General features: G+C 52.1%; 4 protein-coding genes across 4 annotated transcripts; all 4 read left to right on the top strand.

The window, feature by feature from the left end:
* Positions 1-890: 890 nt before the first annotated feature.
* MAA_09916 (uncharacterized protein) lies at positions 891-1,493 on the top strand (the record flags this gene model as incomplete). The annotated part of the gene is made up of 1 exon (XM_007827914.1): positions 891-1,493. One exon carries the CDS (start codon positions 891-893, stop codon positions 1,491-1,493), a length of 603 nt encoding a protein of 200 aa, XP_007826105.1.
* A 5,828-nt stretch (positions 1,494-7,321) lies between these two features.
* MAA_09915 (Glycoside hydrolase, chitinase active site protein) lies at positions 7,322-8,530 on the top strand (the record flags this gene model as incomplete). The annotated part of the gene is made up of 1 exon (XM_007827913.1): positions 7,322-8,530. The coding sequence occupies one exon, from the start codon at positions 7,322-7,324 to the stop codon at positions 8,528-8,530; it is 1,209 nt and encodes a 402-aa protein (XP_007826104.1).
* Positions 8,531-10,620: 2,090 nt separating this feature from the next.
* Positions 10,621-11,872, top strand: MAA_09914 (gelsolin; the record flags this gene model as incomplete). Its single annotated transcript, XM_007827912.1, has 2 exons — positions 10,621-10,874; positions 10,951-11,872. 2 exons carry the CDS (start codon positions 10,621-10,623, stop codon positions 11,870-11,872), a joined length of 1,176 nt encoding a protein of 391 aa, XP_007826103.1.
* A 1,593-nt stretch (positions 11,873-13,465) lies between these two features.
* On the top strand, positions 13,466-14,381 carry MAA_09913 (isochorismatase; the record flags this gene model as incomplete). The annotated part of the gene is made up of 4 exons (XM_007827911.1): positions 13,466-13,526; positions 13,584-13,618; positions 13,669-13,816; positions 13,903-14,381. 4 exons carry the CDS (start codon positions 13,466-13,468, stop codon positions 14,379-14,381), a joined length of 723 nt encoding a protein of 240 aa, XP_007826102.1.
* Positions 14,382-15,204: the final 823 nt, after the last annotated feature.

The following is a 15,204-nucleotide window of genomic DNA, read 5'->3' as shown; positions in this document are numbered from 1 at the left end:
GTTCCGCTGTGACGTTCAACACATATGTAGGCATAAGGGGGCCCAAATTTACGTGGTTGTTCAGTCGTCAATTTAGTCATCAACATGATCAATATAATGTTGCCAATTAAACTTCTTTTAGCGCTGTGTACATTGTCGTAATATTTTTCATACTATTAAGCATATCGACATGTCAATCCCTTTGGGTGTTCGAAGGTGCCGATTTTGTACCGAACAAGGATGTCAACCAATTAAAAATCTTAATATAAGAGATACTTTTATATACTAGGAGATCATATAAAGATATAAGTACTATTTATCTTTATATATACAAAAAGATACATATATATTTATACGCACAAACCAGGTATCTACTAGGTATCTCAGACAAAGCGGGCCCGGTACGCAATCGGCACCTTCGAACACCCAAAGGGATCAATTGATAGCTACTGGTTCGGGGAGGGTTAGGGTTAGGGCCCGTGCTTCGTGTACAACCTTCCGGCACAGCCCTGCAATGTTGTTAACTTGTTACCTTCAAGAGGCCATGCCCAAAACGTAGTCCGCAGGTTGTATCGGATATGTTGACTTTTGCCTCGAGGACTTGTAATACAAACCTACCATCATAGATGCCTCTCCATACACAGGCACAGTCATGTGTGGCACGGGGGAAAGCTCTGGCCCATGTCAGGTTGTACAAGAAACATTGAACCGCTCTCCGGCCAGGGAACATGAACATGGGTTGTCCATGACTAAGCCATGAAATGTAATTACGACCAAGGAGGGCTCGAGATGCTCAATCTCGCGTTCCATTGTGACTCGCGTCGCTAAATGAGTACAAAGAACGCGCGACAAACACGACCTCTTTCCACCATCCTCATCTTCATCTCTTGCAGGCAAATCCAGCCCCTGAAATGCCAATCAAACAAGAGTCCCCCCCGCCAGCGTCCCAATCACACTTTGCCAAATTCCAAGACTTCACGCCCAACGCCGACGCGCCGTTTGAGCATGAATTCGCCCGCCTCGCCTCCTCCCAGGACTGGAAGCCCGGCTCCCAGCAATACACGCGGGAGCGCACCATCGCCCTGAGACAGGAGCTGATAACGCACTACTTTTGCAAACACGAGGCCGCGCAGGCGTCCGAGCTCGCCGAGGACGCCAAACTCGAGGGATACCAGGCGCTCTGTCACGAGGTCGGCCTGCCCGTGAGCGACTCCCAGGCCGAGTGTAAGAAGCGCCTCAAGAACACCCTCGTCAACATTGTCGACCTGATTGACGCGCGCCGGACGCAGTGCCAGGTCAAGGTCTGGAATGACTTCACCGCCTTCCGCCAGTACACGCTGCAGCCCAGACATAGAATCGACACCAAAGAGGCCAAGAAGGACGGGGGATACCTGGCGTCTTTGTTGCGGAATTTCAGTCCCCCGCGGCGACTGGGCAGGAGAGGCGGGACGAGGTATGGTTCGGGCTCCCGTGGGTTCTGCGAGCAGGTCGTTTTCAAGACGGAGCCGGCTTGAGGGCTGACGGAGTAACTCGGTGACATGTAGATATACGGCGAGGCTTTGGAATGAGGCCAAACTCCCACACAGTGTTGACTTTTAGCGCTTTCTGTTTTTTTGGTGTGACTCACCAATCTACTAGCATTTACGCAGCGTGATGCGTTGATGGTGTATGGCGCGGTATGGTACGGTTCTTTGGGTTCCTTGATCGATGTAGTGCTTACACGAGCATTTAGATGGATTGAATAAAATATAAAAACTTTAAAAAAAGCATGTCCGTACTGGCCGGATATAAGTGTAGTACTTCGAATGACTGAGGCAAGCTGGAGGATTCATCCGCTCACCCTCAGCACACTTACATGTGCCACATGTACCCTGATAAAGGCATCCGTTGCCACGACTCGGGACGACAGTTTGCTGCAACATTGGGCAAAACGAAGCCCTCTTCATGGGAAGAAAATACAAACTCACCAAGTAGGTTCCAATTTCGATTGCCGAATGCGATTATGGCTACTGCCTTTCTGTCTCACAACGACTGGTGCTTCCCCTCTTCTTCCGCCTCTAGTATGAGGTCATATCTGGATTCCAACCGCTGCCGTTTGTAATGTTCATGGAATGGTTCCAGCTCTTCTTAATATAGCCACGATTTACACTAGCAGAGGAACAAAATCCATCGCACGACCCTACAACCCTCTAGATCCAAGACGTGTTGATCTATTCTTATTGCCATGTTGTAATTTTTGCAAAGTTTGTAATAGTCAAAGAGCCATTCGTCCTGTGCAGCTGTTAAGCAAGAAATATAAGCCAAGATAATTCTTTCAATAGGTTACGTAGAGTTATGCGCTAGATTATATAGCGATATTACCAAAGGTTCAGAGGCACGACAAGGCGTTGGTAATAGACGAGGGGTCTTGTGCTTAGTCCCACGCGTATATAAAGAGCTGCCCCGGTAGTGCTGCGTAAAACTTTTTGGCCTTGCTTTCATCGTTGCTCACAAATTCGCCGTCTTTGACTTGTAAGAGGCGCGGACGGCTATACTATATTCTTGCCAGCTTTACAGAAGGTAGCAAGGTCCCTCAGCCTTTTACTTGCATGACACGGACGGACTAACTTCACATGCTTGCACATCCTCGCAATGTCAGCCGTCAAATTCGTAAGCTCCTCTTTCTGATCCTTTCAATGTTTACCTGTACCAGTAAAACCGCCATGTCCACCATTTTTAGCAACTCTTTGAGGTATGACCAACTCTGCTATTTCCGTGGTTCAGGCGATAGTAGACTTGGTCTGGAATAACTCTCCATTTACGGTCCTCATAATGTTATTGAGTGGGCTTCTTTTCCATTGGTTTCGAATGACTGTTCGCAGACCCTTTTTGTCTCTTGCAGTTTGATTCCATCAGCTACGTCGATAGTTGCATCTTTGTACATACCATGGTGCAGGGTCCTTGGGTTATCAACATTTTTGAAACAGTCCCTCCATCAAGCCTGCCTGCAACACGTCTATTTGGTCTTCCGTATTACACTCCCTCTGATACCGTCCTCGGTAATGTCAGCAACTCGCTGCGACGACCATGACACAAGACGATTATTTGCACAGGTGAATAAAATACGACAGGGCTTGAGTTTCCGCATAAAAGGGTGGAATCATGTAAGAACTAAATGCTTTGGAATATCGCTGCGTGGAAGACGCAGCATAATGATTGCCGCCGGCTTGAATAAGCACTTGACCTTGGTCGTTACCAACTCGTAGTCCGGCGCGGCTCGATGTTGTTCTGCTCCGAATATTTGTAGTTTGTGTAAATTCCCTGCATATAATTGTTCCGGCGTGCTTTGCTCCCACTCGAAATAGAACTAAGGAGAGCCGTAATCAGACTCTCTCTTGGCAACAGTGTATGGGAACTTGTCCGACGGGTTTGGCCAGGCAGATGAATGAAGAGAATAGCGGTCGCATTGAGGCGGTCAATAAATCCATCCACCAGCCTGATCCCGGGGCTGTCAAACACGATGCAGGCGTCCGAGAGGAATTGACTACCGGCTTTTGAGAGGTGAGGTCTTGATAAAGAGTGAAGCCTTCTTTGGCGGCTTTGACTACCAAAGCACCCTAAGGGCGACATATACGATGTCGGGGTAATAGCTCCAGAGTCGGCTGCATCGAACAGAGTTCCTCTACTTCTGATGGGTGTCTGATTCTCCTGCAATCCAAAAATGACAGCCTTCCCCAGTGCCCATGGGCACCCGTGGTATCCGAGTTTTCCGTGGGCTATCCGTGGGATATCCATTTTCTCATATCCCTTTGGGTGTTCGAAGGTGCCGATTGCGTACCGGGCCCGCTTTGCCTGAGGTACCTAGTAAATACCTGGTTTAGTGCGTATAAATATGTATCTTTTTATATACATGAAGATAAACGGTACTTATATCTCTATATAAATATCCTAGTATATTAATGTATCTCTTATGATGAGATTTTTAATTGGTTGATATCCTTCTTCGGTACAAAATCGGCACCTTCGAACACCCAAAGGGATGTAGGATGCTTGGGTAATCCGCGGGTACCCAAAATTACGCAACATTATTGGTGGATAGCTGTGGGTAGCCCAGCCTTTACCCACGGATCTATTTGGGTTAAAATTCATACGCAATACTATCCAAAACCCATTGACGGACGGACGGGCTACCCATGCCGGGTATCCGTGGAACTTTTACACCCCAAGTGACCAAGACCCAGACGTGCCTTCTGCAGTCGTCCATTTGGGGGGCGTGTTTACAGAATGGCCAAATATGAAGAGGGTGTTGCTGTCGTTCTTTATTACCACATGACCTTCTATAGCCCCTTCAAGGATGGGCTCTATCCCGTCTTAGCGAGTAGCCATGTGTGACAAGGGCTCGTTATGAGGTCTTGGAGCAAAAAGGGCTCAAGTCAATAATACTCTCGTAGGAGTTTAAAGGTCCTAAGTTGCTAAGAGGAAGGAAGGGAATAAAGATTACTATATATACATGAAAGGAACGCTTGTGCTTAAGGCTCTTACCTGGGCACGTGTTTAAGCAGTGTAACTAATAAGTCCCGTATTAGTGAAGCCCCTTTATTGGGCTTCACGATCCGTTGGGCCCTTTCCGTGTAACACCATGTCTGTGACGCGGGATAGAGGGAAGGTTTCGTTTTTCGTCGCGTGTTTGAGTGCCTCTCTCCACCTATCAGCCGCCGTAATTAGCATACCCAACTCAGAAATTGCATAGGAGAACCAGTATGTTGGTAGTCCTCCGAGTGTAACCTACCAAAAGACGATGTAAGTTGCCCAGCTACCTGTTAAGGGAGTAGCGGCAACAGAATGAGAATAATCGCCTGATGCATAATGTAGCCTCCAGAGCTGTGTCTCTTATATTTTCCAGAATCAAAAATTAGCTATCATCTCTCCACAGGGAGCGATAAGTGGTAGCCGGGGTCAGCATCACCTAAATTGGCAACCGTGGTCTCGCAAGGCCAATCGAGAATGCGGCCCATGGCGGCCAAGCTCCTAGATGTCCGCTATGGACGAATTACGGACACAGACTGGCGGTGAATTGGCCTTTGTATTGCTATCAATCAGCATGCTGATAAATACACTAACGTCATCCATTCAGCCCCAGCCTTCAGTAAGGCACATCTTTGAAGTGAGGTGGGACAACTGCAACTGCCGAGATCTGAGCAGCCAAGTTATTGCGCCGACATTCGGCAGTCCACTAGTCTATGTTTCCACTGAGATAAACAGCCAACGGTCATGGACTGCCTATTTTAGAACATGGTGGTAGGAATATTCGCCAAGAATTTAACTACGGTATATTTCGCCTCATTTAGCTTGGCAGGTTCTAGCATCTCTGTCTAACTGGTGAATCTGGCTCCTCTATCAATTCAATAACACCTATAACAAGCAGTCTTTCTTGATGCGTTGGCTGCAACATTGGCAACGTTGGTGGAAGACGATCATTCCTCTAGTTACGTTGCAGCCACGCGGGATGTGCCGGAGGAGATGACTAGAGTGACAGTAGAGGCTTATGCACGTCGTCACGGGTATTCCGGTTTCCAATTGTATGACTTATACTAATTCCCGGGGAATGAAACAGATAGGTTTCTAGAGACGAGACTGCCGATGGCCAAATGGATCCGAATGGGTGTGCCACTTGGTAGGACACGAGTCAGTTTTAGTAAATCTTGGGCAATAACACTAATAAAGCTGCATTACTATCTCTGAGGGCCATCTCTGAGGGTTGCGCGCTTCCTATTTGTTTTTCTGACCCTCCCATAATTTCTTTCGTTTGATGCTAAAACTGCTTCTGTTTTAACGGGGAGTGTTGTTTCGCTCGGTAGTTAAATGCAATTACAAGCATGATACAAGTATCATGCGAGGGTAAAATCTAAAATAATCTTAGGTTATGCCAGGCCAAGGACAGTAATGCGACTAGAGAAATAGACCGTGTACACGCATCGTGACTCGTCAGACGTACCAGCGTATTTAATGCAGCGCCAGGCCCGCTAGTCAAGGCCATCTCGCGATAGCCTCAGTCACCGTGTTCATGGAAGCAAACCTTGCTGACTTTGTGTCCGTGACTCACTGCTTCTGTTTGATGCCAAAATGGCCTGTTTTGATGGTAAAACAGCTTCCGAAACATGTCTTTGATTCATCAAACGCGGGGCACGCAACACTCAAGTCCATCGTAAAATCCCGTGGTACAATGATTCAATAGGTAGTAGTCCTCATAGAACAAAGAACAGTCATTGACCTCTGTGCCTAAAGAATGGTGGAAAGCAAGCTCGGGGCGAGTCGAACTTGATACATAGTTGCTGAGTGTCAACCTCGAACAAAATGAACGTTTCAAGCGGCCCCCACGCTAACCATGCAATACTACCGCCGGTATGAATTCAAAAAGGAGACTCAATATAGCTGCTACATGTCATGAAATTGTTTATATGCGTCATTCGAAAGCTTTGAGCTGAAATGCATCGTGCCGGGTAGTTCTCAGGCTACATAAAGTGCCATGCGCCGTGAAGCTAATAGAATGTTTCTCCGGAAGAACTAGATTCAATGTTCGTTCTGGGAAGAATATCATGGTCGTTAATCGGAAAGTACGCCTGGAAAGTACCAATGAAATACGGTATATCCAGGTGCCATTTTCCCCGCTTCACAAGTCTCTGTTTACTCCACTTTTGTTAATAGTTTCATTTTCGTCTGGAGAGAAACACAGCACGCGGAGTCTGCAGGGTCCGGCAATCAGCTGCTGCCGTCTTGTATGAGCGACTTGGACCAGCTTGCCATGTCATCCGACATAATCAAATACTAATTCGTCGCATGTGGCCTGCTTTGGGGGATTGGAGACGCGGTATCGGTTTCACGGCTGCATAATTTACATACAATATATTTTAGACGCAATTTGTATCAGATTTGTATGCGTATGTAGTTTTGCCAAGTCGGCCTTGGCCATTCGTTTCATATTGTCTGAATTCCTTGGATGTCAAGCGCTGGTCACTATGGCGGCATAACTTTGATGCAACGCCGACCTTGATTGTTTCAGATTCGTACTTGGCAGTGAAACATACCCGTTGGCAACTACTAAGTGGACTAAACACTTCGACTCCGTACTTGGCCGTACATTCAAGACGTTTATGCGTGACGTTGACTCAGTAGGGGACAGGCACAATGGCCAATGCAACTGCCGAAATGCAATTGCCGAGAGCTAGTTGAGCCATGTTGAGGCGAGATGGAAATGTCTATAAAGTCCAGGCATACGGCCTCCTCTTGATGGCGGTCGAGATTCGAACCAAACCACCATCCTTCATCGTCACCACATCCCGCATCGTCACCACATCCCGGCACTATGCAATTCAATCCCATTCTTCTGGCAGCGGTGCTGAGCCACCTCGCTCCTGCGCTCGCTGCGCCTCCCATCATCGTAGGGTACTATCCGACCTGGAGGCACACCGTTCTTAAAGATCTAGACTTGTCCGGCTACACCCACATCAACATCGCCTTTGCGCTGCCCGATGAAAAGGCAAATCTGGCACTCGAGGGCGAGGAGAACATGCCCGAGATTGTTCCCAAACTCCAGGAGAAGGGCTCCAAGGTCCTTGTTTCCGTCGGCGGGTGGACCGGCTCGGCCTTCTTTTCCAACATCACCACGGAAGGGATGAGAGAGACCTTTGCCAACAACGTCATTGAGCTGATGAAGAAGCACAACCTAGACGGCATCGACTTTGACTGGGAGTACCCAGGCCAAGCAGGAAGTCCCTGCAACTTCTTCGATGAGCAAAACGACACAAATAACTTTCTGGCCTTTCTGGACCTGATGCGATCCAAGGTCAATGGCCTCGGGGGAGACAAGCTGATTACGCTCGCCGTGCTTAACCGGCCCTTTGCCGGACCCGGCGGAGAGGACGTGTCCAAGTTCGCCAACTTTGTCAACTTTACCAACTTAATGCAGTACGACATGAATGGCGCATGGGGAAATATAACCGGCCCCAATGCCCCTCTCAACTTTGAACCGGGCAAGGCAACACAGCGTTCATTCGCCACGGCGATTGAGGCATGGACCAAGGCGGGCTGGCCGGCCGACAAGCTCACCAGCGGCCTCGCCTTTTACGGCCGCTCCGTGACCACGGACGTGGACATGCTGGCGCAGGACCCCGTCACCCAGTACGCCAACTTTTCCAAGCAAGTCCCCAAGGGCGATGACCTGGATGAGCTCAAGCCCGAGACGTGCCCTCCCAACTCGGCAGTCAGCGTCAACTCGACGGAGGAGGCCTGGTCTGGGACGTGGAGGTACGCCAGTCTCCGGGGACAAGGCGTGCTGACGGCGCCCACTACGCCGAGCCCCCCCTGGGTGAGGACCTTTGATAGCATCACAATGACTCCTTGGCTATTCAATCCCGAGACCAAGACGTACCTTACGTATGATGATCCCGAGAGTCTGGATGCCAAGGTCAAGTTTGCGCTGTCCAAGGGCTTGGCTGGGACCATGGCGTGGGAGATTGCGGGAGATTTCAATGGAGAGTTGTTGGCTGCGGTCAGGGGGGCATTGGGCGTATAGAAACGTCAACTGGTCCATGCCGAAAGTAAGCAGCCGGTCGCCGGTCGACTCAGCCGCTACTGAGAGCATTAAGAGAGCCATGGGAGAATAGATTGTCAAGTGTAGCAGGATATCAGCAAGCCTCAAGTTTCCCGGGTTCTCGGGGTGTTCAGGAGACATCTCATGATTAATCTAGGTAAAAGACATTTGAAAAAAAAGAAAAAAATAATGCAAATATAGGGTTTATTTTTTGGTCTCTTGCTCTTCTCGGCTTCGTACGGCCTAATACTGTATTACCAGATGCAGATGTTGGGCCTGCACGATACTTGCATTGTGCTTGTATTATTCTTTGACATGAGGGGGGAATATAAAAAAACAAGCCAACAGACGGAGCAGAGGCGAGAGTCTGTTTTTAATAATAAACGTTGTGTAGCGGCAAGGGCCGATGACCAGTCGACCGATTGATGCCTTGGCTCGGCTGCCAAATGTACACCGGGCATAATGTCAGAAAAAGGAACGCGCTCTACTTGCAACTACATCTAGCCCCTTATATTCCGTCGACACATGAGCGCGGACCGGACGCGTCTAGTCGTGATTGTTTTGTATTCAACCAGACACCCGGCTGTACTTGACGAGTCTTTTGTGATTCTCCCACGTCTGCAACGACTACTCGCGAGTAAAACGAGGCAAAATTCGTCAAGCATGCAGACTTGTATACGAGGCCCAGGACAGCTTCGTCGTGACGCTTGACAAGGCTAAGACGTGCTATTGCATCGTGGGATACAAAGAGCGCACAGTATGACCATCAACGAAGAGGTGGCACGATTCTTCAACCCGCAAGCATCTACTGTATTCAACGTCTAGGCTGCTCTCGCAATTTTTGGACGTACACCGTCCAGGTTTAGCGACTAGCTTGCTGCCCGCTCATACGCCCCTAGAATTTGATCCAACTACAAGCACCAGTGACACTATATTCATGACGTGCCCGTCATTCTGCCTCCCGCCTTTCTGGTCCAGTCTCAAATATTTGTGTTTTTCACCATGAGAATTTCATTGATGTGCAATTCGGTCTTCCTGGTCTCGTAGATGTATCGATCGAGCATCACGTCCCGCGCATAAGACGCTTGCACCATGATCTTGTGGCCGAGGGCTGTAGATTGGCTGCACGGGGGAGTCCATGTTTTAGCATTTGCCATGTTTTTTTGCATGTACACGATATATACACAAACCTCCTTGACTTGTCTTGCACCTCTGGTCCATTTTGTGATGCACAACCATGGGTGGCTGTAGCAGGACCGGGCGTGTCGATTTCCACAGTGAGAGATGAGATGGATTGTGCGGGCATGCCGAGCTGTCTAGGAATGTACGACGAGACGATTCTGGAGAGGCAAATGCCAAAGTCTGAGACTGCTTTGCGTAGGAATATGAGAGTTTTGTGACGGCGTCCATGTCTGAGTTCCGTCTTATACATGCAAGTGGCTGTTCCCGAGAGTGGATTCGGCAACGAATCCGATCAAGGAGTTGATGCATGGTACCTGGTGGTCAGATTTTGAAGAGGCCAAACATGCCCAAGTAAGGGACTCGTCCATAGAAGCGGTGCCAGCGAGACGAACATGGCATGAATGTGTCAGACCACACATTGCCAAGTGGCAAGTACACCGCCAGCCAGGCCACGAGTTGATCCTGGCGGCTGTTTCAGCAATTGTCTTGTCATGAGCTTTGTCCGTCATGATGAGATGATCAAGGCGGACACAAATTTTGGGAAGCTGTCTGGTGTCATGGTGATGCGTGGGCTGTCGAGGCGGCTTCGGGCTGGCAATTGTCGTGAATCTTCATCCTGTCTCCATGTCGATAGTTGCGACGGATCGACAGCGCCAATAGCATCAATTGATCCATCATTGACTCGGCCGAACCCCCCGGACCCCGTCCTGCCCCCTCCTCTGACGTAACTCTCAGCCACCGTGCCCCTGAAACGAGGCACCAGCGTCCTGGACTCGTGGCCGTGACCCCCCGGCGAGGACTCTGCTCCTTGCATCAACACCATTGAACTTGAGCAACATTGAACCAATCACCAATTCGCGAGCCAAGGCCCGCCAAGCGTCAACCAGAAAATGCCTCCCAACCACGGCCTAGTCCACGCCAAAGAGTACGACATCAAGGACAGCAACGTCGAGCTCATCGGGACCGACATTGACCACCGCGTCAAACACAAGTCGGCCGCGACGGAGCCGGCCTGGAACGACGGCGCCGTCGGCACCAAGCCCGGCCTGCGCGTCTGGCGCATCGAGCAGTTCCAGGTCGTGCCCTGGCCCGAAGACCAGTACGGCCAGTTCTACGACGGCGACAGCTTCATCGTGCTGCACTCGTACGCGCTCGGCAAGGCGTCGGCGGCCAAGCTCGGCCACGACATCTTCTTCTGGCTGGGCAGCCACACGACGCAGGACGAGGCCGGCACCGCCGCCTACAAGACGGTGCACCGCCGCCTACAAGACGGTCGAGCTGGACGAGTTCCTCTCCGGCGCCGCCACGCAGCACCGCGAGGTGCAGACCGCGCCGTCGGACGAGTTCCTCTCGCTGTTCCCGCGCCTCACCATCCGGTCGGGCGGCGTGCGCACCGGCTTCCGCCACGTCGAGCCGCAGACCGGCCGCGCGCCCGTCCGCACGCTGCTGCGCGTCTTCAAGGGCCCTTCTGCGTCTGGCGGCGGCGTCGTGGTGCACGAGGTCGAGCCCGCCGTCGCCAGCCTGGACGACGGCGACGTCTTCGTCCTCGACGTCGGCGACAAGATCTGGGTCTGGCAGGGCCGGCGCCGCAGCCCCGCGGAAAAGGCCAAGGCCGCCCAGGTCGTCCACGACATGACGCTCGCGAAGCACATTGACGTCGAGGTCGTTGCGCAGGCCGAGTCGCGATCCCGCCGCGTGACGGACCTCCTCGGCGGCGGTGACGACGCGCCCCTCCTCGGCGGGGGTGACGACGCGCCCCGGGACGGCTTCAGCCAACGCCGCCCGATGGGCACGGCGTCCTGGGCCGGCGAGGCTGCCGACCGTTCGGCGAGGCTGTTCCGTCTCAGCGATGCCAGCGGCCGGCTGACCTTTGATCTGGTCAGGGACGGCGGCCGCATCTCGCTGGGGGACCTCGACGGCAACGACGTGTTCCTGCTTGATGATGGCGGCAGGGGCGTCTGGGTGTGGGAGGGCGCTGGTGCGAGCCGGAGAGAAAAGGCGGCGTGGCTGTCTGTTGCGCAGGCGTACATTCGCCATCTTCAGAGCGGCGATCCTGATGCCGCGCATCACCTGGTGCCTCTGGCCAAGGTGAGGCAGGGGAACGAGAGCAGAGCCTTCTTGAGGGCTATAGCCGCGTGCTAGACGGCGCGTTGGGGCGAGTCATGCCAGACCTAATAGAACAAGTTCATGTAGTCATGTTGACGTTATGGGTAGGGCGCAAAACATGGCGCTTCTGCTCGGTGGTCTGTCTGCCCAACCGCCATGGCCTTTTGGGATTCACTAGTGCGTAATGTTTGTTGGCCGAAAGATGCCATGTTTGCTGCCCGGCCCTATTTCACGTCATTGCCGACTGTCAGCCTCTCTTGGTCTCGGACCAGTTGTCTGTGCGAGTTGTGGGACAGGGAGAAGATTCTAAAGACGCAAACTTGACTACTAGTAGTTACACACAATCAAGCATATAACGCTGCGAGGGTACAGCCAAGACGTCAACTTGGGAGTAGATGGTGAGTAGTTGGAATCGACGCCGAACCACCGCCATGGGACATGAGCGACCCCAGCCGCCCATCACTATTTCCGAAGACACCGCGGATTCTTGCATCCTGCTCTGTCAACGCCTTCTTGTCCATTGGTAATGATGACATGCGGGCCCATGCTGCCCGCTCGCCTGTATGACTACTCCAGAGTATAGCATGATGGGTTCATCACATCGCAGTCGCTTGCTTTTCCCCCTCTCCACCAAAGCACCCTCGCATCACGGACCAAAGGGCCGGAAGAGGCCAAGCGGGCAGCAATGCGGCTCCGATAGGCCAGCGATCTGGTCCACGCCGGCGCCACCCACGTGGGTTGTCTGGACTCTGGAATGCTTCGCGAAGTCCGGGAGGCACCGATGGTACTCCAGCCAGCACTAACCACCCCACGCAATGAATCGTATCGACGGCTGCTAGCTGGCAAAGGACGCTCTTGGCGCCCTCGTAATGGCCGATGTCACGGCACCTGGGCCGTTTGCAATTGACTCGACCGCCGCGAGCATAGCATGTCCGGCGCGAGCACTGCCTGCTTCCGCCGCGTCCATGTCTGCAGACTCTGGGTTGGCCGAGGTTCCGTCGGGCCTTGAATCAATGTCAATTGTTTATTAATGCCAGCCCACATATACATGCTCTGTAGAGTGTACCGGGATCAGCGCGGGACGCAAGGCTGGTCCCATTTGATGGAAGCCCACTTCCCGTATCCGTGGTCTCGGAGAAAGCAAACAGCGCCGCGCAGGGATCCAGAACGCGTTCATCATGATCAATTGCTGACAGATGCTTCTTCTTGAGCCAGCTCTGCCGCTAACGGGGGGCCATATATCCACATGCACCAGCAGGCCTCCTCTGCGCCGCCGCTCTTGTAAATTTCTGCATCAATCGCATGGGCCGTCGATATGCATGCCACTGACTCCGCATATGTATGTGGTCGCGGTGGAACCCCGACCAAGGGTTTAAACGTCCATAAGCAGCGGATAAGCGTGTGCTAAGTATTACATGAGGCGCTTGTGGAGATGGGACGAGCGCCGTCTTACAGCTCGATAAACATCAACATGCGTCTTGTTTACGGCTTCAACATGTATATAAACCAGACGCAGACGGGACTTGGAATGGAATTCAAATCAACTTCGACTCTCCAAGCAGCTTGCACATCAGCCTAGTCATCTACACTCTTTCACACCCCATCTCCTCTTCACAACACTCTTTCATCATGAAGATGCTCTCGCTTGCCCTGGCCGGACTTGCGGCCGTCGCTGCTGCAACCGACGACAGTAAGTCGAGCCAAAAAATACCAATCCCGGAATCCATGCAATCTAACACCATCGCAGAGTTTCGCTTTGAGCGCCTCGAGAAGAACAACTCGGTGGGTAGACTCGCCGCTCTCCCCTCGGATGCACATCTAACCGCCAGCAGATGCTCCTCGTCGTCGACCACCAAGTCGGCTTGTACAACACCGCCCGGGACTTTGACCCGAACCTGTTCCGCGACCAGGTCCTCGCCCACGCGGCCCTAGGCAAGGTCTTTGACATTCCCGTCGTCCTGACCACGTCCACCCAAGAGGGTATGTCAAGACTGCATCTCTCCCCCTCCCCCCTCCCCATCAAGCAGATCGTCCCAGCAAAAGCAAGATATCTAATGCCTCGGCAGGACCCAACGGCCCTCTGCCCCGCGAGATCCTCGAAATGCACCCCAACGCACCGCTCATCCTGCGCGGCGGCGAAGTCAACGCCTGGGACAACGAGGAGTTCCGCAACGCCGTGCAAAAGGCCAACAAGAAGCAAATCATCCTGGCGGGCGTCACCACGGACGTGTGCACGTCCTTCCTGGCCCTGTCGCTCCGCGAGGCCGGCTACTCCGTCTGGGCCAACGCCGAGGCCTCGGGCACCACGTCGGCCCTCGTCCGCGACATCTCCAACGACCGCATGACCCAGGCCGGCGTCCACGTCGTCAGCCTCTTCTCCATTGCGTGCGACCTCATGCGCGACTGGCGCCACACCCCTGGTGCCAAGGAGATGATTCCCTACTTTGACAAGTACTTCCCCGTCTGGGCCTACATTGCGCGCGGCCACCAGGCTGCCGTCACGAATGGGACTGTGCTCCCCGGCGAGGAGAAGCTCAATGGTTAAAAGGGTGGTTGGGGATACGGGTGTCGACGGCTGGAAATAGTTCATGTTGACCGGACGGGACCAGACGGCGACGGACCCCGTGCTTTAGATACTTGGCTTGACAGTTAATTTGCCAAGCGGAGAGTTGACTGGGATTTGGGGTACATTTTTCAGTCGAGGAATGGGGTTTTTAGAATTTCTTTTCCACATTTTACATGTCTTGTAGATAGTTTCAATTCAAAAGTTTACCTTTATACTTGGCCTTGTCTAGCATATCAACGGACTCGGACGTGGGTTTATACGTGCTTTGCACTGCCCTGGGGATTTGTTCTCCATCATTCACGATACACGTGCGAAATTGCTGAAAAGCCCAAGAGTAGATGTCCTTATTGTGAGGGCTGAATTTCAAAGATTGACCTCCATGTTTCGAGGGGAGTGAACCAAAACTGCGCCCAAGGCGTTGCGATTCGCAAAGGTAGTCATTCCGAGATGAAGCATTCAATTTTGCCTCTTTGTAGAGCCAAGCTCCTTGCCGATATAATCACAGGCGAAGCGCCTTACAAAGCCATCTTGAGTACAGCAGAAGAGTCTGAATTGCCGAGACGACCTAGGTAGTCAAAAAGTATAGGGTAGGGTTTTTCAGAACATCACGAGTACAAGGGGACTTTTTATTCTGCCCAAGTTGCTCTCATGATGGGCTGGACGGCCAAACTGGCACTCTGGGAATGAGTGCTAGCTCTGATGGCCTGCAATGTGACCATCATGCCATGGCCCTGATCCTAAACGGAGGGACTGACTGCGAGCAGACTGACAAAGGGACTTATCACTATATTATGGTAGGGAT

The sequence above is a fragment of the Metarhizium robertsii genome (assembly GCF_000187425.2).
Source record: "Metarhizium robertsii ARSEF 23 chromosome Unknown MAA_Scf_11, whole genome shotgun sequence".
NCBI lineage: Eukaryota > Fungi > Ascomycota > Sordariomycetes > Hypocreales > Clavicipitaceae > Metarhizium > Metarhizium robertsii.
Note: the sequence above shows the minus strand (reverse complement) of the source record. Positions and strands in the feature narration are given on the sequence as shown.